This window comes from Mobula hypostoma, chromosome 19, assembly GCF_963921235.1.
Source record: "Mobula hypostoma chromosome 19, sMobHyp1.1, whole genome shotgun sequence".
Lineage (NCBI taxonomy): Eukaryota > Metazoa > Chordata > Chondrichthyes > Myliobatiformes > Myliobatidae > Mobula > Mobula hypostoma.
Genome location: NC_086115.1, coordinates 49933915 through 49961495, shown reverse-complemented (window position 1 = coordinate 49961495; position 27581 = coordinate 49933915). Strand labels below are relative to the sequence as shown.

General features: G+C 41.4%; 1 protein-coding gene across 6 annotated transcripts; it reads right to left on the bottom strand.

The window, feature by feature from the left end:
* Window positions 1-1018: 1018 nt before the first annotated feature.
* On the bottom strand, window positions 1019-27213 carry eef1akmt2 (EEF1A lysine methyltransferase 2). Of its 6 annotated transcripts, XR_010020936.1 has the most exons (7): window positions 26201-26716; window positions 21153-21218; window positions 19254-19368; window positions 13636-13743; window positions 11123-11339; window positions 8418-8519; window positions 5545-5575 (listed from the first exon to the last, which is right to left on the bottom strand). XR_010020936.1 is itself a non-coding variant. In XM_063071204.1 (6 exons), the coding sequence occupies exons 1-6, from the start codon at window positions 26785-26787 to the stop codon at window positions 2282-2284; spliced, it is 660 nt and encodes a 219-aa protein (XP_062927274.1). In that variant the 5' UTR covers window positions 26788-27213; the 3' UTR covers window positions 1019-2281. The 6 variants fall into 6 exon arrangements, 5 of the variants coding, with proteins under 5 accessions (XP_062927274.1, XP_062927273.1, XP_062927277.1 ...); XM_063071204.1 differs by lacking the exons at window positions 5545-5575; window positions 8418-8519; window positions 26201-26716 and adding exons at window positions 1019-2379; window positions 26732-27213; XM_063071203.1 differs by lacking the exons at window positions 5545-5575; window positions 8418-8519 and adding an exon at window positions 1019-2379 and having other exon boundaries at window positions 26201-26710.
* Window positions 27214-27581: the final 368 nt, after the last annotated feature.

Below are 27581 nucleotides of genomic sequence, written 5' to 3'. Positions count from 1 at the left end.
TTAAATAATGCAGAGTTATATTCTGAAAATAGAGCAACAGACCATATATCTTCCAAAGAATGGACGTACTCATTGTCATCACTTGTTCCATGGTAGCGTAGTGGTTAGCACAGCGCTTTACAGTATAGGCGACCCAGGTTCAATTCCCACCGCAGTCTGTAAGGAGTTTGTATGTTCTCCCCGGAACGCTTCCGGCCTGCCGCCCTGGCCTCCCACGCACTGAGTGACCTTCCTCCCACAATCCAAAGACAGGTTGGTTTATCATTGTAAATTGTCTCACAATTAGTCTAGGATTAAATCAGGGATTGCTGGGCTGGAAGGGCCTATTCCACACTGCATCTCAATAAAACAAAAAATTACACTGTAAAAGTGAACTACTTGTGATACAAGGCGTAAATTTATCAGGTGCTGTAGTACTAAGACATGCAAACAGAAAGTCACAGCTGGGATCTTCTGCTGGCTGATATAACGATGGATGAACCAATAGGGGACCCAGCACAGCAGGGTGAGGGAGAGATAAATGAAGTTTGATTCCCATCATTGATTGCAATTAGATTTGAAGCTTGCTCCCTGAGAGAAGACTGCAGGGGTGCAGCAAGTATGACAGGGAAGAAATTGATGTTAGTCTCAGCAGTTGGTCCAGCTTTTATCATATCTGTATTTTCTTTTCGATCTGAAGACAATATGGGAATAAAAGGCAGGAAGTAAAATAAGCAGACACTAGAATGTGCAAATATTGTACGAGAATTTAACTTTCAGTTCAGCTCCAATACCTTCTGCGTGAGATGGGTAAGGGGAAGTGTGTCAATCCACCAAAATGATTGATTACTGTGGTTAGGGAGGTGGGATTGTCCTGATGCCCTCCACCATTAAATAGCTCATTAACACTGAGTGAAATTATGCAAGATCAGGAGGTACCAAGGAGATACCTAACCCCAATATTTTGAACCCCAGCAAGGACTTCAGAAAAAGAAATCTAAAAAATATGAACAAAAAACAAGAAGACTTTTATTTTTCCCTTAACATAAAAAAGTATTTATGCACATTTTTATACAGGCTGTATTTTTATTCTAGATGGTTAACAAGATTTTTTTTTCCAACAGCAAAACAGTTTCACAGTTTGTAAGACAGGAAACAGCAATAAATAATAACTTAAAGAGAAGGAAGTTGTACTGGATCATTGCATCTACTCATATCTCAAATAGTAAATTTTGCCAAAACCATCTAATGCTGTGTATAGCAAATCACGGCAATTAACTGGGTGAGAATACCAAATGAGCAATTATAATAAACTAATAAAACTATTTTCCATTCTATAAGTTACTACTTATAGAACTTGTTGCCAAAGATGGAGGGCAAGTCATCGGGTATGTTTAAGGCAGAGGCTAACAGAGTCTTGGCTGGTCTGGGCATAAAGGGATACAGAGAGAAGGCAGGAGATTGGGACTGAGAGGGAAATATATCAACCATGATGAAATGGCAGAGCAGACTCGATGGGCCGAATTACCTAATTCTGGTCTTATATCTTACGGTCTACTTCCATAAGTAACTAGCTTCTCAAATGTCAAATGAAAGTTTTGCGAACTGATCTTTTTTTTTAAATAATTAAGTTTCTTTTGCCAAGGATGCTGAATATTGTCCACCTATCAAGGCATGTTACGCTGCTATCATTGAGTTTTAAGCGGGCAAAAATCAGTAAAAAAACTGAGTTGGCTCAAGTCCAAAATTTGAGAATGAAATATGGTTTATAGCTTTCAGATTTCCTATAATCCTCCTGATATGCAACATCCATAAAAACAAGCTTTGGCAGGACTTTTAACATAGATCAAACAGGATTTCAAAACCAAGGTCATGATCTTCTTGGAGTGAGTGGTATAAATATGATTTTCAGTTTTAATACTGACGCCCTCCCCAGGATTAGCATGAGTTCACAGATTTATGTATTAATAATATTGTACCACAAGAGGCCATTAGAGTGCTTTGTAACATGCATTCGTGGGGAAAGGAGAAGAATTGTTGGTTTTAAATGTTAAGAAAGACACAAATCACTTTTATGTTTTGTTTTTCTAACTGCTTTAGTAACAACTTCAAACTTTGTGGAGCCATGACATCGGTACAAAAATAATCATTTTCACATGTTCACCGTGCACCATGTATAAATAAAAGACAATATTGAGTCTCAGGGGACCAATTGGGGTCTGTTTAAGTAACTCTGGTTCTAGGAGAGCAGTAATTAGGATATGAACACCAGGAGGTACTTGTGACCTGCTGTTATCCAGCATCATGCTTTTCGTTTGAAAACCAGCACTGTTACGCTACTTCCAGTTTTCCCTCCAAAATGGAATTTAGGTGTTGGTAGTTCCTCCAGCAACTCTAATCCTGTAATGAAACAAATTAACAGACTGTCATCGTACATGGCAGTTACATTACAGATAACTCCCATCCCCAGAGAGTCGCTGCAGCTGCAGGAAACAGATTTCTCCAAGACACACAGTCAGAGTGGCAAAGCACCAAGTGTACCGTCAGCACAGCTCCAGTGACCGACCTCTGTCACCGTTTCTGTAGCTTGCATGTTCTCCCTGTGACCACGGGCCTTCCCCAGGCTCTCTGGCTTCTCCCCCACATCCCAAAGGTATTATGAGTTGGTGGGTTCATAAGGATCTGCAAATTGCCACTACAGTAGTTAGACAGGGAATTGAATGGCTTGCAAGAGACTATAGGTTACATGAAAATAAATGAATAAATAAATATGAATTATATTGGAAGACACTTTAAATGTCAAATAATTGGTGAGAAACTATCTGGCCCAAACTAATTACAAGCTATAGGCATTCAACATTGTTAAAATGTCTTTGCTGTACAGAAGTCAGCTTTCTTAAGAGTTGCTTGTGAACACAGCAGGCCAGGCAGCATCTCTAGGAAGAGGTACAGCTGATGTTTCGAGCTGAGACCCTTCGTCAGGGCTAACTGAAAGAAAAGCTAGTAAGAGATTTGAAAGTGGGAGGGAGAGGGGGAGACCCGAAAATGATAGGAGAAGACAGGAGGGGGAGGGATGGAGCCAAGAGCTGGACAGGTGATTGGAAAAGGGGATATGAGAGGATCACGGGACAGGAGATCTAGGGAGAAAGAAAAGGGGGAGGAGGGAAGCCCAGAGGATGGGCAAGGGGTATAGTGAGAGGGACAGGGGGAGAAAAAGGAGAGAGTGAAAAAGAAAGTGTGTATATAAATAAATAAATAAATAACAGATGGGGTACAAGGGGGAGATGGGGCATTAGCGGAAGTTAGAGAAGTCAATGTTCATGCCATCACGTTGGAGGCTACCCAGACGGAATATAAGGTGTTGTTCCTCCAACCTGAGTGTGGCTTCATCTTTACAGTAAAGGAGGCCGTGGGTAGACATATCAGAATGGGAATGGGACGTGGAATTAAAATGTGTGGCCACTGGGAGATCCTGCTGAACACCTACGCTCTGTCCGCAAGAGAAAGCAGGATCTCCCAGTGGCCACACATTTTAATTCCACATCCCATTTCCATTCTGATATGTCTATCCACGGCCTCCTCTACTGTAAAGATGAATTTTTTATCTACAAAGTCCTTCCAGGTGAGGTGACACTTCACCCGTGAGTTGGCTGGGGTGATATACTACGTCCCCTGCTCCCGATGTGGCCTTCTATATATTGGCGAGACCCGACGCAGACAGGGAGATCGTTTTGCTGAACACCTATGCCCTGTCCACCAGAGAAAGTAGGATCTCCCAGTGGCCACACATTTTAATTCCACATCCCATTCCCATTCTGATATGTCTATCCACGGCCTCCTCTACTGTAAAGATGAAGCCACACTCAGGTTGGAGGAACAACACCTTATATTCCATCTGGGTAGCCTCCAACCTGATGGCATGAACACTGACTTCTCAAACTTCCGCTAATGCCCCACCTCCCCCTTGTACCCCATCCGTTATTTATTTATTTATTTATATATATATACACACTTCCTTTTTCTCTCTCTCCTTTTTCTCCCCCTGTCCCTCTCACTATACCCCTTGCCCATCCTCTGGGTTTCCCCCCGCCCCTTTTCCTTCTCCCTGGGCCTCCTGTCCTATGATCCTCTCATATCCCTTTTGCCAATCAACTGTCCAGCTCTTGGCTCCATCCCTCCCCCTCCTGTCTTCTCCTATCATTTTCGGATCTCCCCCTCCCCCTCCCCCTCCCACTTTCAAATCTCTTACTAGCTCTTCCTTCAGTTAGTCCTGACGAAGGGTCTCGGCCCAAAACTTCGACTGTACCTCTTCCTAGAGACGCTGCCTGGCCTGCTGCGTTCACCAGCAACTTTGATGTGTGTTGCTTGAATTCCCAGCATCTGCAGATGTCCTCGTGTTTAAGACATCAGCTTTCATCTATTTTGGAGCAGCAGATGTGCCAAGGTATAAACCTGGAGGAGTTCGACCTCTCAGCACTCGACCTGTACATCAAAAGTCTATTACATCATTGAAGGGAACAATTTAACTTTTAACTTTTATTGCTTTTTCTTGATTTGCCCTCATGATCACCTGAGAAAAGCCACTGATAATGGTTAAGCTGTGTGATCCATAGACTCACTTTAGGGGTCAAGTTCTCAATATTATGTTTTATTTGTACAGTTTGTCTTTCTTTGCATGTCGGTTATTTGTCTGTTTATGTATAGTTTTAATTTATCTTATGTTACGTACCCCGTAACTGGGTTGCCAAACCAGCAGAAATGGATCACTCAGTTGGAGTCTGGAGTACTAGAACTAAGAAAGTTTTATTAAAGAAACAAGCAACACAGTAATCGAAAGGATAATAAATGCAACAATTCAACAATGATAACCACACATGTGCACAGAATTAAGATAACAGCATCAATCAAGCTCTATCGTTGTCTAGGGGTAAATGACCAATTTCAAAATGACTCAAAGTTCAGTCCAGTTTAGTAGTTCAGTTCGCAGTAATCGTTGCCATGGCGATGGACAAGGTGGGGAAGAGAGACATAGAATAGGAACAACTCATCATTCAGCACAGCTTCACTCACAGACCAGCGAGATGGCTCACAAACAGCATTTGGGCGGGTCCTTGGTGATGTCACCTGAGGTCACCGACTGTGACCCCTCCTCCAGATGCGGTCGATCCTCTGCAGTGAACCCGGCACCCAGGCAAGGGCGGACACACACCGGGTTCCCGCTGATCGTACCTTTCCACCCTGGTCGTTGTCTGGCACTTCTCACCCACTCGTGAGAAGCGTACCGCTTCCAGGGTCTCGTTACCTCGGGTGGCGTGTGTGTCTGTCTTAGCGAACCTGTCCCTTTTTATCCCCCTGCTGGGGTATCGCCTGTCCATCACTTCAAACAGTTCAGGGTTCAAAGGGGGGAGCCGCTCCAGACAGCTCTTCCTCCCACATCCCTTCATTACACATCTCCAGACGCTGCTCCATTGTTCCTTATCTCTCCTTCCCCTGAGGGCAGGTGGCAGACCAACTGCTGATGCCACTGATGCTAGCCCAGGCCAGCAAACATCTTAATTTTATGTGTATTCTCGTAACAATTGTATTTCTTTTCTTTCTGTAAATGCCCACAAGAAAATGAATCTCTAGTTAGTGTACGGTAACATAGATGTACTTTGATATTAAATTTACTTTGAACTTTGGTAAAATTAGTTAGAGAGCATAGGAAATATAATTTAGGAATCTAAGCCTTCTTCAGAGTCAGGTTTATATACTTCTGTTCCAGTATCTGTTTCAAGCACCATCTCCAAATTAAGTGGATGTAATTCCTTTGCAAATAACATTATTAATTTCACAGACAATTAACATCCTAAATTCCAATCCATTTTTCTTGCTTAAACCAATAAATTAGACTTTCAGCTCTCTCAAACTCCAAGACTCCTATCAAAATTACTAATCACATCCCAAGTGACTGTAACATTGATTATCTTTTTATTCATCAAACTTTGAAATGGTTGACCACACCAGCTTTCTCTAGGTCCTCATATGGTTGGGTGGGGTTGCCAGGTTCAATTCATATCTGACCTCCACTGCATCCAAGGTGTCAGATTTCTTACCCAACAGGTAGGAGCAAAGATTTCTTCCAAGCAAATCTGGGAAGCAGGAGCAACCTTTGGTCCCTGTCACAAACTGTTCTTTAACAGTTCCAAGGGTTCTATTTCTCCCTGAAAACTGCCCAAAGCTGAACCCAAGTGCAATCTGACCATATGACTGCATCATCATTAATTCTGCTCAACTTCGCTGAAATGCTACTGGAATCTGCATTAGAACCTTTCTTTTCTCTTTAACACTGGATCTTGCTGTATGCAACATAAACTGCAGGCTATTGCCTGTGTGTTGGTTCATGTGGTCGTCTGATTCACTGCTTATCACACACTGAGCCAGGCTGAGTTCACTGGTGGGGTGCAGTTCATATCTGGCCTTTCAACTTTACACCACCACATGCACTTAATGGGGCCATTGACCTGGGTTAAGATGATAACACAATCCGTCTTTTAAAAGTTTATTCAAGCTGAGTGCTTTAATTAATTTTAGTATTTTTAATTAAATATTTTATTTAATGTTTGCATGCTTTAAATTGTGTATTTCCATCTATTTCCACTGGTTTTAGATATATATCATTATCGGAGATATTTAAAAATGGTTGGAGACCTTTGACAGCAGGGAGCTGGTCAGAGTGGACCAGGGCAGGGCCCCTCATGATTTGGCCTGTTCGTCCAGTATTCACATACAGAATGATCAGTCACAAGGCACAGTAGTATTTTAACCCTGTAAAGAGGTCTCATTGAGGAATCACATGGGGAGGTGTACCTGGTCATCTCCCTCATAAACTGCAGATTACTGCTAAATCCTAATCTGCAGGAAGTTCCACTCACCCATCAACCTGTGCCCGTGAACTACTCAAGTTCCTACTTCAGCAATGCCTTAAGTTTCAATGCTTCTTCCTTGTGTTCAAGTCACATTCCCCTCTAGTCCTATACCGTAAACTTCCTATGCACCTCAAATTTAGTCCTCTTGATTCCCTTTAATTTAGTGGTTCACTATCGGTGATTTTGTCTTAATCTTCCAAAGTCTAATGTTCTAGATCTCTCTATCTCTTTTTCATCCTTTAAGACACTCCTTGGAACCAACCTAGGGAAAAGTCACTCTAACCTGGACAGTCAATGACATTCACCATCATTATGCACCATGCCATATGATGTCATCAATATGTGCCGTGTCATACGACATGGGCGATCATGGTCTATGACCGTGATTGTTCTTGGCAAAATTGTCTACAGAGGTGGTTTGCCATTGCCTTCTTCTGGGCAGTGTCTTTACAAGACGGGTGACCTCAGCCATTATTAATACTCTTCAGAGATTGGCTGTCAGTGGTCGCATAACCAGGACTTGTGATGTGCACCAGCTGCTCATATGACCATCCACCACCTGCTCCCATGGCTTCCTGTGACCCTGATCGGGGGGCTAAGCAGGTGCTACACCTTGCCCAAGGGCGACCTGCAGGCTAGCAGAGGGATGGTGTGCCTTTGGGAAAGACATATCTACAACCCATTACAATGGCGTTAGCATCACCAAAAACCTCACCTTCAATACCCTGAAGACTACCATTGACTAGAAAATTAACTCGACCAACCACATAGATAAAACGGCTAGAAGAGCAGGTCAGAGGCCGGGTATCCAACAATGTGCAACTCACCTCCAAAGCCTGGTCAACATCTACAAGACACAAGTCAGGAGTAGGATAGAATTTTCCCCAATTGCCTGGATGAATCCAACACCAAATTCCCAAGAAGCTCAACACCATCTAATACCGAGCACCCACTTGATTGACACCCTATGAAACACCTTAAACATTCACTCCTTCCATAGTGACACACTGTCACTGTTAGGGTGTTTTTGTGGTTAGGACATAAAGCGAATATTGACTTCAGTGACCAACCTTCAGATCTGTATATGCATTGAAAATTATAAGTAAAAAGCAATTCTGAACAATGGGTAGACAATGTTGATTTAAATTCGTTACTTGTGTGTATTTGGGTTTCTGTAGTATGGGTGTGAAAGAGGGAAGCATGAAAGGGGTGTGTATTTCAAAGGTTAGCATTGTAAATATGAATTTGTTTGAGTTGCCCTGAATTCTTCTTTGATCTTTGGCAGCAGGGCCGGACCAAGAAGACCTTTCCACCGAATACAATGCCTGATGTATCTTGTTTTGTCGAATAAAGAGGCTGATTCATACCTACCAGTACTTTTCTCCAGTGACTTCATTCACACAACAACAGTCACCACAGTGCAAAGTGGCTGTAAAATTACTCACCTTGGTTATGTTAACACCACCTCCCAAATCTGTGGTCTCCACCAGCAAAAAGGACAAACAGAGCGGGTACAATGAAACTGCCTACCTTCAGGCTCTTCTCCCTGTCACAAACTATTCTAACTTGGAAGCTTATCAAGCGTCTACATCCGGGAACTCCTTTCCCCTCAGCACTGTGGGAGGACCGTCACTGAAAGGACAGCAATGCTTCAGTGAGCAATTCACCACGTTCTCCATGATAATTAGAGATGGCAATGAATTCTAGACATGCCAAGAACACCCGTTCCCAAAAATACCAATAAAAGAAAACATATTGATCATATTTCCCAAAATCTCATGGGCTTTGTGTCAAATTTGTTTGATAATGCTCTTGCAAAATGGTTTTCAGCAAAAAGTAAAAAGGTCAGATGGATAAAATGTACTTCTGCAGCCAAGGATCCTGCCTTTATACTTTATTGTCGCCAAACAATTGATACTAGAACGTACAATCATCACAGCGATATTTGATTCTGCGCTTCCCACTCCCTGGATTACAAATATTAAAATATTAAAAATAGTAAAAATGAGTTAATATTAAAATTTAACTTATAAATCATAAATAGAAAATAGAAAAATGGGAAGTAAGGTAGTGCAAAAAGACCGAGAGGCAGGTCCGGATATTTGGAGGGTACGGCCCAGATCCGGGTCAGGATCCGTTCAGTAGTCTTATCACAGGTGGAAAGAAGCTGTTCCCAAATCTGGCTGTACGTGTCTTCAAGCTCCTGAACCTTCTCTCGGAGGGAAGAGAGATGTAAGTGTTTTGGCTGGGTGGGTCGTGTCCTTGATTATCCTGGCAGCACCGTTCCAACAGCGTGCGGTGTAAAGTGAGTCCACGGACGGAAGATTGGTGTGTGTGATGTGCTGCGCCGTGTTTACGATCTTCTGCAGCTTCTTTCGGTCTTGGACAGGACAACTTCCATACCAGGTTGTGATGCACCCTAGAAGAATGCTTTCTATGGTGCATCTATAAAAATTAGTGAGGGTTTTAGGGGACAGGCCAAATTTCTTTAGTTTTCTCAGGAAGTAAAGGCGATGGTTGGACCAAGTCAGGTCATTTGTGATATTGACCCCGAGGAACTTAAAGCTTTTGACCTGTTCCACTTGTGTACCACGGATGTAAATTGGGTCGTGCGGTCCGCTACTCCTTCTGAAGTCAAGCAGGACTCTCCTCTTCTGTTCAAATTTTGCGTAGAATATGTTAAGTTCGTCAGGAAGGGAAGCGCCACAGTTATTAATATTCCCAGCCTTTTCTTTGCGCCCAGTGATCTCATTTAGACCCTGCCATAGTCTACTGGCATCCCTCTGGTTAGCCTGGGCTTTCAACTTGGCTCAATATTGCCTCTTGGTGCCCTTAATGGCTTTCCAGAGTTCACGCCTTGATTCCTTGGTACATTCCTGGGCACAATTCCGAAAACTGTAGGAACCATGTATCTATTTATTGTCTGTCTATATTGTATTTGTGTTGCACATCCTCTCACTTAGGGTTAAGGCAATTAGTCATGTGGATAGCGGGCAGTGTGCGTTGTCGGGTGTAGTTAAAATCAATGAATATAGTCAGCTGCTCACCTACTTGGCGGCACAGAGAGAAGGCGAGTAAATAGCGCATATTTTTGTTGACCACTCGTCCTTGTTTGGATTTGATCCAATTATAGAAACATAGAAACATAGAAAATAGGTGCAGGAGTAGGCCATTCGGCCCTTCGAGCCTGCACCGCCATTTATTATGATCATGGCTGATCATCCAACTCAGAACCCAGCCTTCCCTCCATACCCCCTGACCCCTGTAGCCACAAGGGCCATATCTAACTTCCTTTTAAACATAGCTAATGAACTGGCCTCAACAGTTTGCTGTGGCAGAGAATTCCACAGATTCACCACTCTCTGTGTGAAGAAGTTTTTCCTAACCTCGGTCCTAAAAGGCTTCCCCTCTATCCTCAAACTGTGACCCCTCGTTCTAGACCTCCCCAACATCGGGAACAATCTTCCTGCATCTAGCCTGTCCAATCCCTTTAGGATCTTATACGTTTCAATCAGATCCCCCCTCAATCTTCTAAATTCCAACGAGTACAAGCCCAGTTCATCCAGTCTTTCTTCATATGAAAGACCTGCCATCCCAGGAATCAATCTGGTGAACCTTCTTTGTACTCCCTCTATGGCAAAGATGTCTATCCTCTCGCTATAAATGCCAGCATACCGTTCGCCTTTTTCACCGCCTGCTGTACCTGCATGCCCACTTTCAATGACTGGTGTATAATGACACCCAGGTCTCGTTGCACCTCCCCTTTTCCTAATCGGCCACCATTCAGATAATAATCTGTTTTCCTATTTTTGCCACCAAAGTGGATAACTTCACATTTATCCACATTAAATTGCATCTGCCATGAGTTTGCCCACTCACCCAACCTATCCAAGTCACCCTGCATCCTCTTAGCATCCTCCTCACTGCTAACACTGCCACCCAGCTTCGTGTCATCCGCAAACTTGGAGATGCTGCATTTAATTCCCTCATCCAAGTCATTAATATATATTGTAAACTATGGAAGAGTCGAATGATTTTGTTATTGGTTTGTAACAAAAGTTTAAATGTATAAATGTTGTACTTTTGTGACTTGAATTCAGTTAGTTGGAAGCATATCATATTGTCCGATACTCCCTCATTTAACCTCTCAGTGACTTTTCGTTTGAGTTGTTGCTACAGAAACTATAAAACTAATCATTAGAAACAACAATGAAATTGGTAAGGAGATAATTTACCTTCATTGAAGTGATTAACAAGTTCTTGTTTAGTCCAGTTACACGATGTTAGAAGGAACCGCCCTCCATTCTTCAGAACATTCAACAAGGACTGGTGATAATGTTTCAGTTTCTCAGCTGGGTTGTCAAAACTAAGACTAATGGCATCAAAAGTTCCCTTGTCAATGCAAATTTCATAATGGGAAAGATAAGGCATTGGATTCAAAAAGTCTGCCACCTAAAGATAAGATAAAGCAATGTTAAGAATTGATTCCTGGATGCTCTTTTTAAAACATTTTATAAATCAGCATACAAGGGGGAAAGAGTCTCACATTCACATGTGAATGTAATCTTGCTTCTCTAGAAATGATCACCATTACAGATTATAAATAAAGTGGATTCTGGTTAATTGGGCCCTCAGTTAATTGGGACAGCTGCTGATTTGGGATAAAGAGCAAAGCTAATTGAGAAAATAGTCAGGATTCCCTTTGCTTATTTGGGACACTATGCCACTTAATTGGGACAGAAGACTATTGCTAAGGTTTCTAACAAGCACCAGTTGTGTGCACTTGCATGACTGTTAAAACACTACACCAGTTTTAAAATAGGGTCAGTTGCATGTCTTTTCAAAAAAGTCATTTTTGTCATTGATAGTTGGTGAGGAATAAACAGTAAGATAATTGAAATCTGTTTTGCTCACTGTGCTTTCAAGTATTCAGGCTTGGAGATGCCAGAAATTGCTGAGAGTGAAAATGAAACAATTTTACTACTTCAACAAAATAGGACCTACGAAGAATTTGAAGGTTTCGACAATCATCTCGAATGCTACAATGAAAATGAAGATCTGGAGGACGCAATTGTATGAAGGCAGTCTATTATCTCCACTAGGGGTTCATGCTGACTGTATTCACTCACAGCCAATCAAAAGAACAGCACGTACTCTAGATGACTTCCTCTGTCAATAATTATTCAGAATAACAGTTTTATTGTATTGGAGTGGTATTGTTAGTGTCTTAATTTGTCAGGTATTTTATTTAAATACATAATTTGTTATTCAGTTCAATGGTATTTCATCTTTCATGGGTATTTTTAACTATTTCCATGAAACTTTAGCTAATTGGGGCAGCTGCTTAATTGGGCCAAAATGTATTGATCCTGAAGTGTCCCAATTAACTGGAATCCATTGCATTACTAATACTCTAAGTTAACTAATGTGACAGCATTTAATTAATTGACATTTCTGAGGTAAATGGTATAGCTGGTTAAGTGAGAATTCTGTCAATAATTGAAATATTTCTAAACAAATAAGAGAAGTAAGAGGTTTTATTACAATGACTAAAAATTTGAATTTAATCTGTAGGCTACAGATAAAACATTTTATTAACTCATGGTAGAAAAGGAATTATTGTTATATAGTGCAGACACAATATCGGTTTTTTATTGCCAAATTCATCTGAATAAGCAGTTTTCAGTATCTGATTTCCATATCATCCACTGCACTTAATAATTAGCATTGCATTGTCGGGGTACTTAGAACAACTATTTGACATCAGATCTATAACATTTTGCATGAAAAGGTATCAAAGCTTTTGCATGGACCAAGGAATTGCACAGATAAAAATAATCGTGACATCAGAACACACCTCCTTCATTCACTGTAACTCCAGTCAATTATACCCACTTAATTATATTAAAAACTGCTCAGCATCATAGCTAATCAGATTGACAAATCCTCCTAAGGAGAGACGTGCAAGCTAACTCCCAGTCCTTGTGAAATCTTCAGACAGCCTTTCCCAGATTTCAGTCTTCCCCAAAGATAAGTGAAGAACTCATTAAAGTAAGATCTAAATACAAGTCTGCCTGCATTGTAGCTGATACTTTACAAAGATAAGCGAAAAAGCAAATTAGATGGTAGATTCAGTCTGCGGAAGGACATTAAAGATTAAATACAAAGGGAATGACTGCAAATGTAATCCAGTTCTCATGGGCAACACACACAAAACGGGAGTTAACCAGCAGTTGACATTTCAGGCCAGGACCTTTTATCAGGACCGCAGGGGAAGAGGGAAGAAGCCAGAATGAGAAGGAGTGGGGAGATGCTGCCTGACTTGCTGAGTTCCTCCAGCATTTTGTCTGTGTTCCTCAAGGTTTCCAGCATCTGCAGCATCTTGTGTCAGTTTTCATGAGGTCAGGAAAGAGGTGTAATTAATTTGAGGGAGCGGAGAAAATGTTTGTCTGATAAAACATTGATAACTAGACCATAAGACAAAGGAGCAGAACTAGGCCATTCAGCCCTTTGAGTCTCCTCTGCTATTTGACATTGGCTGAGTTATTATCTCTCTCATTGGCTGAGTCATTATCTCTCTCACTGGCTGAGTCATTATCTCTCTCACTGGCTGAGTCATTATCTCTCTCATTGGCTGAGTCATTATCTCTCTCACTGGCTGAGTCATTATCTCTCTCATTGGTTGATTTATCCATTATGATATTTGAAATAACAAGGTCTGAAGTGAAAGCTTTGCTAAAATCCATACCTGTAATTTCAAAGAAAATATCCCTTCGTTTTCAGCAACAGCTTTAGCAAGCTCTACAGCAGTGGATGAATTATCAATTCCAGACAGATTGGTAAACCCAGCTTTTGCCTTAAATAAATAAAAAAAGTACCAATATCAGTTAAGAATATAGTTAAAATATGAAATAGCAGTCTTTAATTATGAACTCTGTTAAAATTGTTCACATTGATAAATTTTTAGATTTGAGGATATTCACATTTGACGTATTCTCAAATTTTGATAATCATGGAAATCTCAAACCTGCAAATTAAATTGTACCCTTCAGCAATGCAACTTGCATTCACTGAAATCTTTTGCACAAGACAGCACAATACAACACAGATTTGACCTCAGACTGAAAACAAGAGCACAATAGAGAAAGAAGATCATGTAGCCAATGTTTTACTCAGTGCCTCTTCCTATTCCCTGCTTCCCACCTACTAATCAATTCACAGTATTATCTTCGTCTCATATGTTCGAGAGGCATATAGTCATACAGCACAGAAACAGGCCCTCAGGCCCACCATCTCCACCATCTCCATGACAACCATCCAGTGGCTATCCAAACTCATCTACTAGCAGGTGTGCTATAGATATAAATGCTTTGGTGATTCAAGTACTTTGTAGTTACTTCTTAATGGTTGTGAGAGGTCTGGCCTCCCACTCAACAGTGCATTTCAGACTCTAACCCCTCTCTGAGTGAAACGATTCTTTCCCTCTAAAACTTTTCCCCATTTCCCTAAAACTATGCCCCTAGCGTTAGACACCTCTGATACAGCGCGAAATTTCCTACTACCTACCCTTTCGATCTTACCATCATCTTTATGTGCCGTGTCGCATGACATAGGAGATCAGAAATCAATGCCCCAGCTAATGAAGGTAAGTACCCTGTATATCTTCCTCACCACTTCATTTACCACCTTCAGAAATACGTCAGACTTGTTCACAGAGGAGCCTCAGGGATTCCTTTATTATTTTTATGTATATCCTGCTGTTATTCATGACCATCGTTGTTCTTGGCAATTTTTTCTACAGAAGTGGTTTGCCATTGCCTTCTCTGGCACTGTCTTCACAAGACGGGTGACCCCAGCCATTATCAATACTCTTCAGAGACTGCCTCCCTGCCTGCCGTCAGTAATCGCATAACCAGGACTTGTGATATGCACCAGCCGTTCATACGACCATCCACCCCCTATTCCCATGGCTTCACGTTACCCTGATCGGGGGCTAAGCAGGTGCTACACCTCACCCAATGGTGACATGCAGGCTAGTGGATGGAAGGGGCAGCTTACACCTCCTTTGATAGAGATGCATCTCCACCCCACCACCTAAGTTTGAATGTGTCTGTCAAGCCTTTTTAATCTCTTCTACACCAAGGAAAAGAAATCCAGCCATAGCTGAAATGTTCCATTCCATGCAACATCCGGGTGAATATCTTCTCTACATCCAAGTTCAGGTTGAATTATCATTCAACCATACACGAATACAGCCAAACGAAACAGTGTTCCTCCTGGCCAAGGTGCAAAACTTATTAGCAACAGCACACAGCACAAATGGTTACGACTTCAGAAAAATACACAGCCACAAAGAAAAATAATAAATATAGCCCAAGGCTCTGAGTGCCATGACTGTAGATTTATGGTCCAGCTTGTTCGTCCACTGAGTGACCACTACAGAACAGCACGGACGAGAGGGGCCAGCCCACAACCATTGGAGATTCCAGAACGCACCCCACACTGTCTTGGCGTCTCCTCTCCCAGTCGGCTGCAACAGGGGACCCTGTGGCACGTGCCTACTCCTCGCGACAAGAGAGGCAATGTGGCTTCCCTGCCAAGGAATCAGCAGCAGTGCGGTGTTCTATGTCACCAATGTCTCCAGAGGAGTTTCCAACCTGGGGTCCACGGACCCCTCTGTTAATGGCAGGGATCCATGGCATAAAAAAAGGTTGGGACCCCTGCTCTAAAGCAATCACAACCTTCCTCACAACATAATGACCAGAACGGAATGCAATACTCCAGCTGTGACCTAACAAATGTTTTATAAAGTTAGACCATTATTGTTCTGCTCTTATATAGTCCATGCCCCAGCTAATGAAGGTAAGTACCCCATATACCTTCCCCACCACTTATAGAACATAGAATAGTACAGCACAGTACAGGCCCTTCGGCCCACAATGTTGTGCCAACCCTCAAACCCTGCCTCCCATATAAGCCCCCACCTTAAATTCCTGCATATACCTATCTAGTAGTCTCTTAAACTTCATTAGTGTATCTGCCTCCACCACTGACTCAGGCAGTGCATTCTACACACCAACCACTCTCTGAGTAAAAAACCTTCCTCTAATATCCCCCTTGAACTTCCCACCCCTTACCTTAAAGCCATGTCCTCTTGTATTGAGCAGTGGTGCCCTGGGGAAGGGGTGCTGGCTATCCACTCTATCTATTCCTCTTATTATCTTGTACACCTCTATCATGTCTCCTCTCATCCTCCTTGTCTCTATTCACTTCATTTACTTGTGCTGCCACCTTCAGAAATACTTAAACTTGTTCACAGAGAAGCCTCGGGGGATTCCTCCATTATTCTTTATGTATATCCTGCTGATATTAATATTCCAACATGTACCTTGCATTTATCAAGATTAAATTCCATCTGCATTGCTCTGCCAATATAAAAATCAGAAGTGGCATAGCGATAGCACATGCATTCAGTCATTGTTGGATTATCTATCTAATCCATCTATCTGATACAGCAGAGTGGGCCCTTCAGGCCCTTCGAGCCACGCTGCTCCAACAACCCCGATGAAACCCTAACTTAATCACGGGACAATTTACAATGACCCGTTAATCTACTCAGTACGTCTTTGGCCTGGAGACTGGAGCACCCGGGGGAACCCAGGCATTCCTCAGGGAGGATGTACAGAGACTCCTCAGAGAGGACACCGGACTTGGAATCCGAACACAGGGTCATAGGTTGAAGGTGAGAGGGAAAAGATGTCTAGGAACTTGAGAGGCAACTTTATTTATATAAAGGATGGTATCTCTGTGCGATGAACTCCCAGAGGAAGTGCTTGAGACAGGTACGATAATAACTTTTTAAAAAACCGTTGGACAGGTACATGGACTGGAAAGCTTTAAAAGGTTATGGGTCAACTGCTGGCAAATGAGACTAATTTGGATGGGCCATCTTGATCTGCATGGGACACATAGGCTGAAAAGCCCAGTTCTGTGCTGTGTTACTCCATCATATCAACTGGTCAATATCACCTTGTAACCCACAACTATCCTCCTGTTTTGTTTAGTCCCCTCTGATGGGGCACCATGTCAAAGCCCTTCTTAAAGTTGAAATACACCCTATTTACCTGTAGTCTTTTACCTATTCTATTAGTTGCAACCTCAAAAATCTATGGTATTTGTCAAATATTATTTCCCTTACATTAATCCATGTTGACCTTTATTGATCCTAGTGCCCTATTATCACTTTCTCAATAATGGATCCCAGCATTTTCCCTACTACTGTTGTCAATACAAATTGTTTGTCGTCCCGTTTTTATTCCCCACCCTTTCTTAATATTAGATCTGTATAATTCTACAAATCTAAATTTAAAATAGTCAGATGCTTAGTCAGCTCCTTAAAATACTATTTTAGAAAAACATTTTAGCTACACAGGTATAGTTACAGCATGTTTACTAATCTTAGAACATTCTAAACTTGCTTCTAAATTTTAAAGATACCTAGATTCCAGGTGCATCTGCTAATCAACCTGTTTGAAAGGCAGTGGATTCCGGATAATTGGGCCATCGTTTAATCAGGGAAGCGGTTCATTTGGGACAAACCTTGAACAATAAAACCTAATTGGGAAAATAGCCGGAATTCCCTTCGTTTATTTGGGACACTACACAGACAGGAGACTGTTGCTGGACAGTTTCTAACTAGTGTCAGTCTCATGTCACTGATAGTTGGTGAGAAGTAAGCAGTAAGATAATTCAGAACTAAGTTTGTATTTTGCTCATTGTGGTTTCAAGCATTCAGGCTTGGCGATGTGAGAAACAGTCGGGAGTGAAAATGAAATGATTTTACTGCTTCAACAAGTTAGGACCTACGATGAATTTGAAGGTATCGCCTACATCTTGAATGTTGCAATGAAACTGAAGATTTGGAAGATGCAGTCGTTGACAGCATTGTATGAAGGAAGTCCATTATCTACACTAGGTGTCTGCACTGATGTTGTTCTTTTCCAGTCAATCAAAAGAGCATGGCAGCATACAGTGGATGAATTCCTCTGTTGATAACTATTAGGAACTAATACACAGTTTTATAGTGGGATTGAAAGTGTTCTAATTAGTTCCGTGTTTTATTTAAATACATAATTCGTTATTTAATTATACAGTACTTTGTCTTTTTATTCCTTTTTTTACTATATCTATGAAAGATCAGCTAATTGGGGCAGCTGAATAATTGGGACAGACACGCTAGCCCTGATGTGTCCCAATTTGCTAGTATTAAGAGCTAGTATTAGTATGTGTTTGTGTACATAGAGTGTTGTAGCCTGAACAGGACTGCCAGATCACATACAATCAGCAAGCTGGAGGCAAAAAATGATTTGGAAAATAGTATTCAATATATTGCAAAACCAACGTGCATCTTGATAGAATCCCTAACATACAGAGGTATTTCAAAGCACCTTCCATGATCTCTGAGTTGGCAGCGAAAGAGGTTTAGGAGGGTTACAGAGTACCATTCTAAGGATATAAAGCAGAATGTAGGAAAGGAACCTCAGGTGGGCAGGATAAACACAGTCAAAGTGGCGACTGCGAGCAGAACAAGGAACAGGAACTAATCTAATACTAAATGACCAGAAGGCGAAGACAAGATTACCCACGCATTTACAGCCCCAAAACAACAAGAGTAGCAGTAATTCAAGATTCAATATTGGTTTACTGATCATTACAGAATGCCTCTAGTGCTTTCCACTCCCTTCCCCTTTTCCAAACCATGATTCCCCTCTCCCTGCCCCCTTCCCACTCTCAGTCCACAGTAGCGACCCATATCAGAATCAGGTTTATCATCACTCACATATATCATGAAATTGTTTTTTTTTTGTGGCACCAGTACAGTGCAATATGTAAAACTACTACAGTCCTGTGCAAATGTCTTAGACACTCTAGCTATGTATATATATGCACCATGTGTAGACTGGTTTTATAAAGTGACACTAGGTGTTGTGGATTAATGACTGGAGGTGATGGTCAGCCTGATGGCTTGGGGGAAGTAACCATTTCTGAGTCTAGGGATCCTGGCGTGGATACTCTACGTCACCTCTTCCCAGATGGGAGTGGGACTAACAATTCACGAGCAGGGTAGGTGAGATCCTTCATGATATTGCTGGAATTTTTCTGGCACCTTTCTGTACGCATATCCTCAATGATGGGTAGGCTGACGTTGGTGATACATTGGGCAGTTTTAACTGATATAGATGATTGTAGGGAAGGTCTAATTTAGGCTTTGATAAACCATGCTGACTATAAAGACCAAACCAAAGACTTAACTCAAACGAATTAGATCTTACTCACATTTTTTTTAACATAATGATATATACTTACTAGCTGAACTAAAAGAACTCCATTTCCAGTCCCAATATCCAACATGGCAGAATCCTTTGGAATATCATGCTTTTCTAACCAGTTTAGGATGCGATCCATACTTTCTTCACCAAACCTAGAAGAAATGGGGCTTTTAATTAATCCACAATACTAAATATTTGTCTTGGATCATAAAACAAAACCTATTTATCAAACAAGTGCAATCAAGGCAGCAGTGAACCACGTACACACAAGACCAACAAAATGTCATTAAATAATAAATACAATAAATATATTAACCACATTTATTGTTCACCAATCCTACAGTTCTTCAAGAGTTTTTAAACTTAAAAGACACTAATTTAAAATATAGCTTTGAATATTTAATTAAACGTCTTTCTTTCTCTTCCCACCACTAATTCACTTTCCTAAATATATTTTATCCTGTATTGAAGACAGAGTTGTTCAAATGACATTTTAAGGCCATTCTCTGAACCTTTCCCCACGTTATACGTATTAAACTATAAACCTACAAAGAAAGCATTACAAAGCTATTCAATAATGGATCAGATCTTGGCTTAAACTATTTGTGAGATTTCAAACTAAGTCCCAACTAAGAACACAAAAATGAGCAACTTTACCCTTCCACTGCTCAGGGTTCAGAGCGGGGTGACTCTGTTTTCTAATCTGCTCTGTACTTAACCATAAAGCACAGGAAAAAATATTTATGTCATGACATAAATGTCTCAGTAATATTTTAAAGGATTTTAAAGTCATCATTAGAAACTGATGAACATTAAAATAAAATTTCAGCATTGGACTGGATATCACAGAAGAACGGTTTGCTGAGAATATTCCTACTGGGAAGCATTTACAGTGCTCCCTTTGAGTGTGAAAGGAATTTCTGAACTTTTTAATATTTTTCCGTTAACAGTTCAGTACATTTTCAGATGTGATTATTTTGACACAAATGACAGTGTTGATATTGGAGGGGTACCATTTAGAGAAAACGAGCCATATCACAAATTTCTGTAACATGATCCCACCATTTACCCATTGAATTCCTTGTTATACGTGGAAATTATATTCCTATGCGATACTTTTAATGCATTAAGCTATTTTATCAGTGATGACAAAGTAGCCCACTGCCAACATTTAACAGCTGGGGTCAATATTAAACCAAGGGGATGGATGCCGATCAATACACTTTGTCAGCTTTTATTTTTATTCAATACCGTGGGTCAAGAGGATTGGATATGGCATCAGCACGTTGACTGGGTTGGCAGTCACAACCAAGTCCTTCCTTTGCCATGCCCTCTCCAGTCCAAGGACATGTGAACAGGCAATCCAGATTCCAGCAATGATGCTCATTGTCTGCAAGGCAACGTTTTGCCTGACCTGCAAGGCTCATGGATTATAAAAAGTGCATCAGGAAAAGGGATGGGATTTAAGGATCAAAGTACATGGGAGTGTAAATGTTTGAGGGGGGGAGGGGGTCTAATGGTTAAAAGTCCAATGACTTAACGGAAGTGGAATAAAGACTATGGGTCTCTAAGGACCACGTGGCTACTGTGGCTCCCCACAAGGTACTGTGTCAATAAAAATGCACAACTGGCATGGTTTACATGTTATTATTTTATTGTTTGTGGTTTTGTATTGCTACATTTGTACTCTGTTCTTGGTTGGTGCAACTGTAACGAAACCTAATTTCCCTCGGGATCAATAAAGTATGTCTATCTATCTATCAACCAACACATTTTACTGTATCGTTGATGGATTTTAATATATTTTATCCCATTTTGAAGACTTGTTTTCCTTCAACTTGAATAGCTAGTAGAGTTAATGGAGGGGAAAAGTGGATAAATATTCCTAATGTCCACTCTACGCAAGTTATGATGTCCAATTAATTTTGCTTCTTACCAAACCTCACTTGTATCTCCTGATTCACGGAAAACCTCGAGTTCCCTTTCATAAGCATGGTCCCAACTGCAAAGCAAACCAGAAAACAAAATCTCAGAATTAAAACTTCACATCAATATCTGGTATGATACAGATCAAGAATTCATTTAATTACAAGCCCTTTTATTAAAGTGCTATGAATTACTTTTTCTCAAAAACTCTGCTATTGTGGAGTTTGGACTGATTGATTTTGCTTCCAATAATAGTTGTGTATTTGGTATTGAGTATTGGATTAAAAATGATGTTGATACTTAGTAGTCACTGGATTTCAGGAGACACTAAAACACTCCTACCAACATAGCAACTGTGTAATTTCCAAGGATATCAAATTCCTCAATAGATGGAAGACACTTGCATAATAAAGCTATACTTAGTAATCACCATACTTTCTCTTTTATTTAGATTGAATTGCAAAATGTATGAAAGTACATAAGTAGTTTGCAGAATATTAATTTTTAATCCATGAAAATTAAGTTCATAGCATTTTAAAAATTTACAGGATGTGTGCAGTGATGTGAAGATCTTATTGACTCAGCCATCCATCAAACTGTTCTCATTCCTGGTCTTGACAAAAAGCCTTCACTCAGAAACATCAATTCTGCTTTTCATTTCATAGATGCTGTCTCAATCACATTGCTTCTTTTACTTTACCTCAGTTTTAAAGTTCACACCATAGTTCACAAATCCTTCCAAGCCCTGTACCTGGTATTCATTCTCCTTCAGAGATACTTGACATGATCATCCCAAGTTTAATGGCTCATAGTTGTACCTTCAGCTGCCGTGGCCCCCGAGGAAGTTGCAGCAAGGCAAGGATAGCCTGGGGCAGTTGTAGTTAAGCAAGACCATTGAAGTGAGACTGTTAGAGACGCCTCTTACTATCAGTTAGTCCTGACGAAGGGTCTTGGCCCGAAACGTCGACTGTACTTCCTCCTATAGATACTGCCTGGCCTGCTGCGTTCACCAGCAATATTTATGTGTGTTGCTAGACACCTCTGTTTACTACAGACAAGATAGGCTGGGATCACTGCAGCAATTTGTACTCAAGCTAAACGAATGAGGCCCCTGTAGTGAAACTTTTCCAGATAGGTCTTCCTAAAACATAGTGTCCCTTTACAAGGGGTGCTGAAGACAGACAAAAATCAGCATAATGGAAGGATGTGAAACATACCCAACAACTAAGGCTCTATTGTCTTTACTAACTGTAAAATAATATTGGCTGTCCGCTTGATGTTTCAATTGACTTTTAACTCCTCTATTGTGAATGTCGATTGATCTTGTGAGTAAGGAATTCAAACATATACTATTGACAATGATCAATATCCGTTTCTGATAAATTCTGTGTAAAATTCCAGTTTTTTGCCCAGACTTCAGAACAGTGTGGGTGACAGGGGTCATCCTGTTCTTGTGCACAAGTAAAATAAAAGAATGCTGGCGCTGTAAGAGTGCGAGTGTTTTGGGTTCAGCTGTTTTAGTTACCTGATTTTATTCTCAGTGCTGACACACCAAATACTTGAACTCCCCAAATATCTTCATCTCACTTTCTCCCTATCCTTAGTTATGAGCTTTATTCCTTAAACCCACCACTTCTAACTAAACTTTTGATTGTTTGCTTCAATATGGCTCAGTGTCATATTTTAACACTTTTGTGAAGTTCCTGAGGGCCAGAATCCGTTCAACAAAGATATCACGCAAGAAGTTACTGAATCAAATTAGAGTACACACATTGTGGGTAATACTCAGGCATGGACTGATGGTCTTTGTATGACAGAATAATAATACACAGTAGGAGGTTATGGGTGATTTTTGGATTGGCAGGCACTGGCCAGTGGGATACCTTCCCATCTTCCTGTTGCTTCACACAGTGACACAACCCCAGCCTGGCTCAGTCAGGGTGATGGCAACAAGCTACCACAGTTTTACAAATCACAGTCCCCAGACAGAGAACACTGTTCCTGTAGAAAATGTAACCTTGTTTAAGATGGACAGGCAGTGGTCCACTGGGGAAGTAAACCCAAGACTTTCCTGAGTATGTCTGACCTGAAGTCAGAAGATTTCATGAGATCTGTAACCAAATGACCATTCAGCCAACAATGGGAGCCAAAATTCTGAAACACAGCAGTGAAGAGCTTTAACCACAAAATCACCAATCTCCTTGGACATTTATGGGAAGAGGACATACCAGGACACCTCAGAAATGCTGTGACAGCGACCATTTTAAAGAAAGTGGAGAAGTTTGATTGTGGTAACTGCAGAGGCCAAAGAGAAAGTCATTGCCAGGGTCCTCAAGAGCCTTCTCCTAGGTGCTGAAGAGCTAATTCAAAATCACAATGTGGATTGCGTCCACCAAGATGTACATTGGGTGTGACCTTTACCATGTAAAGCCCCCTCTCCGTGCTCGTAGGGAAACTTGGCTCGTTAGCCGGCTCTGCTTACAGCCATTGGGGTCAGCGGAGAGAAGGCCAGCTTCCTTAAACAATGTACGTCTATGGTCAATATGATTTGGGTCCAACCAAACTGGAAAGTTGGGATGTTTCGATTAATGAATCCCGATTTGAGTGAATGCTGTGCAAAGACTGCCTAAGCACAATTATCTGTCAGCAAGAAGTTACAGATCATACATTGCATACAATTATAAAGAAAGTGTATTTACTAATTTCAGCTTTATCAACCTGTTACTAAGAGGAAAAGAAAAATATAAAAAAATAAAAGGGCCCATTACAATTAAACCAGTCTAAATGTGCACATCGTTGGAGCACCGATTGTCCACAGCGCTGAGTTCTCATCAACAACCACTGGTAGAACTTCCCATCTTGGACTCCTCCAACTTGAGATGCACTCCTTGCAATCACATCTTCCCATCGGACTGAATCCTGTGGCCGTCTCTCCCCATCCACTCCTCTCTCCATCTCCTGCCAAAAAGACCACAAACCCCACCAATGTCCATCACAAATCTCTCTCCACCCAGCTTTCTCTAGAACCTTCTCTCAATTCCACCATCCTGATCGGCTGACTCAACAGTCCTAAGTTGAAACATCACAGCCCCTTATCTTTAGCTGAACACCCAAACATGCTATCAGCAGGACACACTGCTTCTACAGAAAGCGACTAAATGAAATACCCTACAGCATTAGCAATACAAATCTTAACCAGGGCATTACACATGCAACTCCAAGGAAACTGCAAGGTGCAACATCATCCACTAGACAAGGCTTTCTTCAACCTCACTAAAGCCTTTGATTTTACCAGTCAGGAGGAAACATGGAATACTCCTCCTCAAAGTCATCTGAATTTTACATCTGCTCCATAATGACATGTAAGCCATGATTTTGATGACTCTCGGTGAAGACTGGAGTAGAGCCAGGCTGCATCTTTACCCAACGTTTTCCTCAATTCTTATTACTGCAACATTTATATACTGAGACACAGCGTGGAATCGGCCCCTCCAGTCTTTCGGGTCGCCCAGCAATCCCCCGAGTTAATCCTAGCCTAATCACAGGACAATTTACAATGACCAATTAACTTACCAACCAGTACGTCTTTGGACTGTGGAAGGAAACCCACACAGTCACAGAGGAGAAAGTACACTCTCCTTACAGACAGCAGTGGGATGTGACTCACCTCAGCAAACTACTTCCCAGTCATCTGAATTCATGGAAAATCATTAAATCTACAGTAACTACACTCCACAAGGGCCATTCAAACCTTAGTAGCTGAGGTGTCTGTAGGTAATGTCTATGCTCAGGCAAATGTCCGTGGTGGCTAGTGCGATCATGTCTGCTGTTGTGTGCTGGGGCAGCAGGCTGAGGGTAGCAGACACCAACAGAATCAACAATCTCATCCGTAAGGCCAGTGATGTTGTGGGGATGGAACTGGACTCTCTGACGGTGATGTCTGAAAAGAGGATGCTGTCCAAGTTCCATGCCATCTTGGTCAATGTCTCCCATCCACTACATAATGTACTGGCTGGGCACAGGAGTACATTCAGCCAGAGACTGAACGAGACCGAGATGCAACACTGAGCGTCATAGGAAGTCATTCCTGCCTGGGGCCATCAAACTTTAAAATTCCTCCCTTGGAGGGTCAGACACCCTGAGCCAATAGGCTGGTCCTGGACTTATTTCCTGGCATAATTTACATATTACTATTTAATTATTTATGGTTTTATTACTATTTAATTATTTATGGTGCAACTGTAACGAAAACCAATTTCCCCAGGGATCAAGAAAGTATGACTATGACTAACCTTGAAGACAGCTCCAAAACACTGTCCACTCACTCATTGAGTGGACAGGCGTTACACCCAATATTCGGAAGGTCTATTTTCTCTATTAAACTGTCACACTGCCCTCCAGTAACTGGGGTGTATAACAGAACGCATGAAAGGGCCACTTTCCATGCGTCAGGTCAGCTTCTTGGCAAGGGCAGACGTCCACAATGAAGTTTACCACAGTCTTCCACGCAACAGAGCGGCCTCTGGTAAATAAAGGAAAGGGGGAATTTGAGGATCGGGACCTCGGGCATCCAGGAAAGCGCGCTCTCATCGGCAGTGGCAAAGGCTGAACTTTTAAATCTTTACTTTCTACCCACCATTGTGCATCTGCGACCGAGTCAACCTACAGTAGGCAATGAATAAATACCAGCTCTGCAAAATTCTCCACAGAATCCGGCAGGTTGCTGTCCGCATCGGAGTGAGGAGCACTTTATAGTACTGGTTAGGCGAAGTTTGCCGAACCTTTGTCCTGACAAGAGTGCTCGCCGTACTACCGACAGCCAGGAATTTACCAACATACAGTATTATGACTCCGATGATAATTAGCGACCACCATGCGGCCTCGGGCGAAACGGGTTCATCATGAATTAACCGCGTTTCGTAGAAACTAGTTACACGTGGAACTTTTATTCTCCCCACTCGGACTTTTCAAATGAATTCCAGCAACTACTATGCGTATCGGTTATGCAGTAGTAATTTCACAACTGAAATAATTAACAAATCTAGCAGTAATACGTACTACTCTTTCGTTCCTAACTTGGAGGGTTGGAAGTCAATGTTGGACGAGGACTGGTTCTCGTTACGTTCTTCTTCCAGCCTGACAGCACCATGTGAACATCCATCCTCCATGCCTTGTTAACCCAGGAAGTACAGTTCATTTTACCGAAGAATTGTCGGCGGTAAATGGGATGTGACCTATAAGGAGGTCGCCATATTTATGACGGGCGAAATTTATGACCGGCAAAGCTAACACTTCGGTTCTCCGTCTCCATTATAACATCATAAGAGTTCAATGAGCTATTGCTATCAGAATTGGAAAGTGTTAAAACAGATATTATATTCTAAAAGACCACAACAGCTGTAAGGAGGGTTCGCATATTCCAAACAACCAAATCGCAGCTGAAATCCTTTTCCGGGTCACATTTGATGTCTCAGCCCTACAAACCCTTCCAACCATCGAATGAAATAAGATTGATTTTTTTTTGAAAATTTCCCTACACTTCTTTGAAGCGCAACGTTGAGAAAAGACAAGCTAACGTTAACTACACACCAAAACAGAAATCCATCCAAGACGACCCGGGTTGAATAACCAATATCTCGCTTCATTAGCTTTGACAAAATGTTTTCAACTCCAAGGCAACAGACACAAAATGCTGGAGGAACTCAGCAGGTCAGGCAGCAGATATGGAGAGGAATAAATAGTCTATGTTTCGGGCCGAGACCCTTCATCAGGATTTTCTTGTACTTGTTTTCAACTTGCTTGCTTTTATTTGACCTCGGCGCCATGACATGTATGACAGCAACTCTGTCTAACAAGAGAAAATCTGCAGATACTGGAAATCCGAGTGACACACACAAAATGCTGGAGGAATGCAGAAGGCCAGGCAGCATCTATGGAAAAGAGTAAACAGTCGACGTTTCGGCCCGAGTTCTTCCAGTATTTTGTGTGTGTTGCAGCGATGTCCGACAAACTTGGATACTATCTAGAGCAATATTTTAAAATAAACAGTTGAGAAATTTATATTGAAATCATCGATTGAACATCCCGTGAAGAAAGATGACAGTACATTTGAACTTGAATTTGAAAACGTCAATGTTATCTTGAAAAGGGATTTTTTAACAGGCATGCCTTTAAGATACCACTTTCTCTGATAAATGAAGATCTTTTTTAAAAAGTAATTGGAGGTCAAATTAAATTGCTTTCCCCAGAGTTAATAATAAACTTCAAAAAATACACCATGAAATAAGATCCAACATAGTGTCTTGGAAGTTCGTTTGGCTGTTCGTAAACAAAAACCTTTTTGTAGGGTAAACTGACGCCTTTTCCAGCTCGACCTGCTGAGATCTTCCAGTATTTGGTAATTGCTTTAGTATTGTCAGATGCGCTATGGTATAGTGAC

Bases quoted from the DNA above. Each gene is read 5' to 3' on its own strand.
- eef1akmt2 (XM_063071203.1), bottom strand. From the start codon at position 26,310: ATGGAGGATGGATGTTCACATGGTGCTGTCAGGCTGGAAGAAGAACGT. The intron at 19,369-21,152 runs GTAAGAAGCAAA...CATTTCTTCTAG, and splicing joins GGAGATACAAGTGAGGTTTG to GTTTGGTGAAGAAAGTATGG. The intron at 11,340-13,635 runs GTATGGATTTTA...TCTTATCTTTAG, and splicing joins TATTTTCTTTGAAATTACAG to GTGGCAGACTTTTTGAATCC.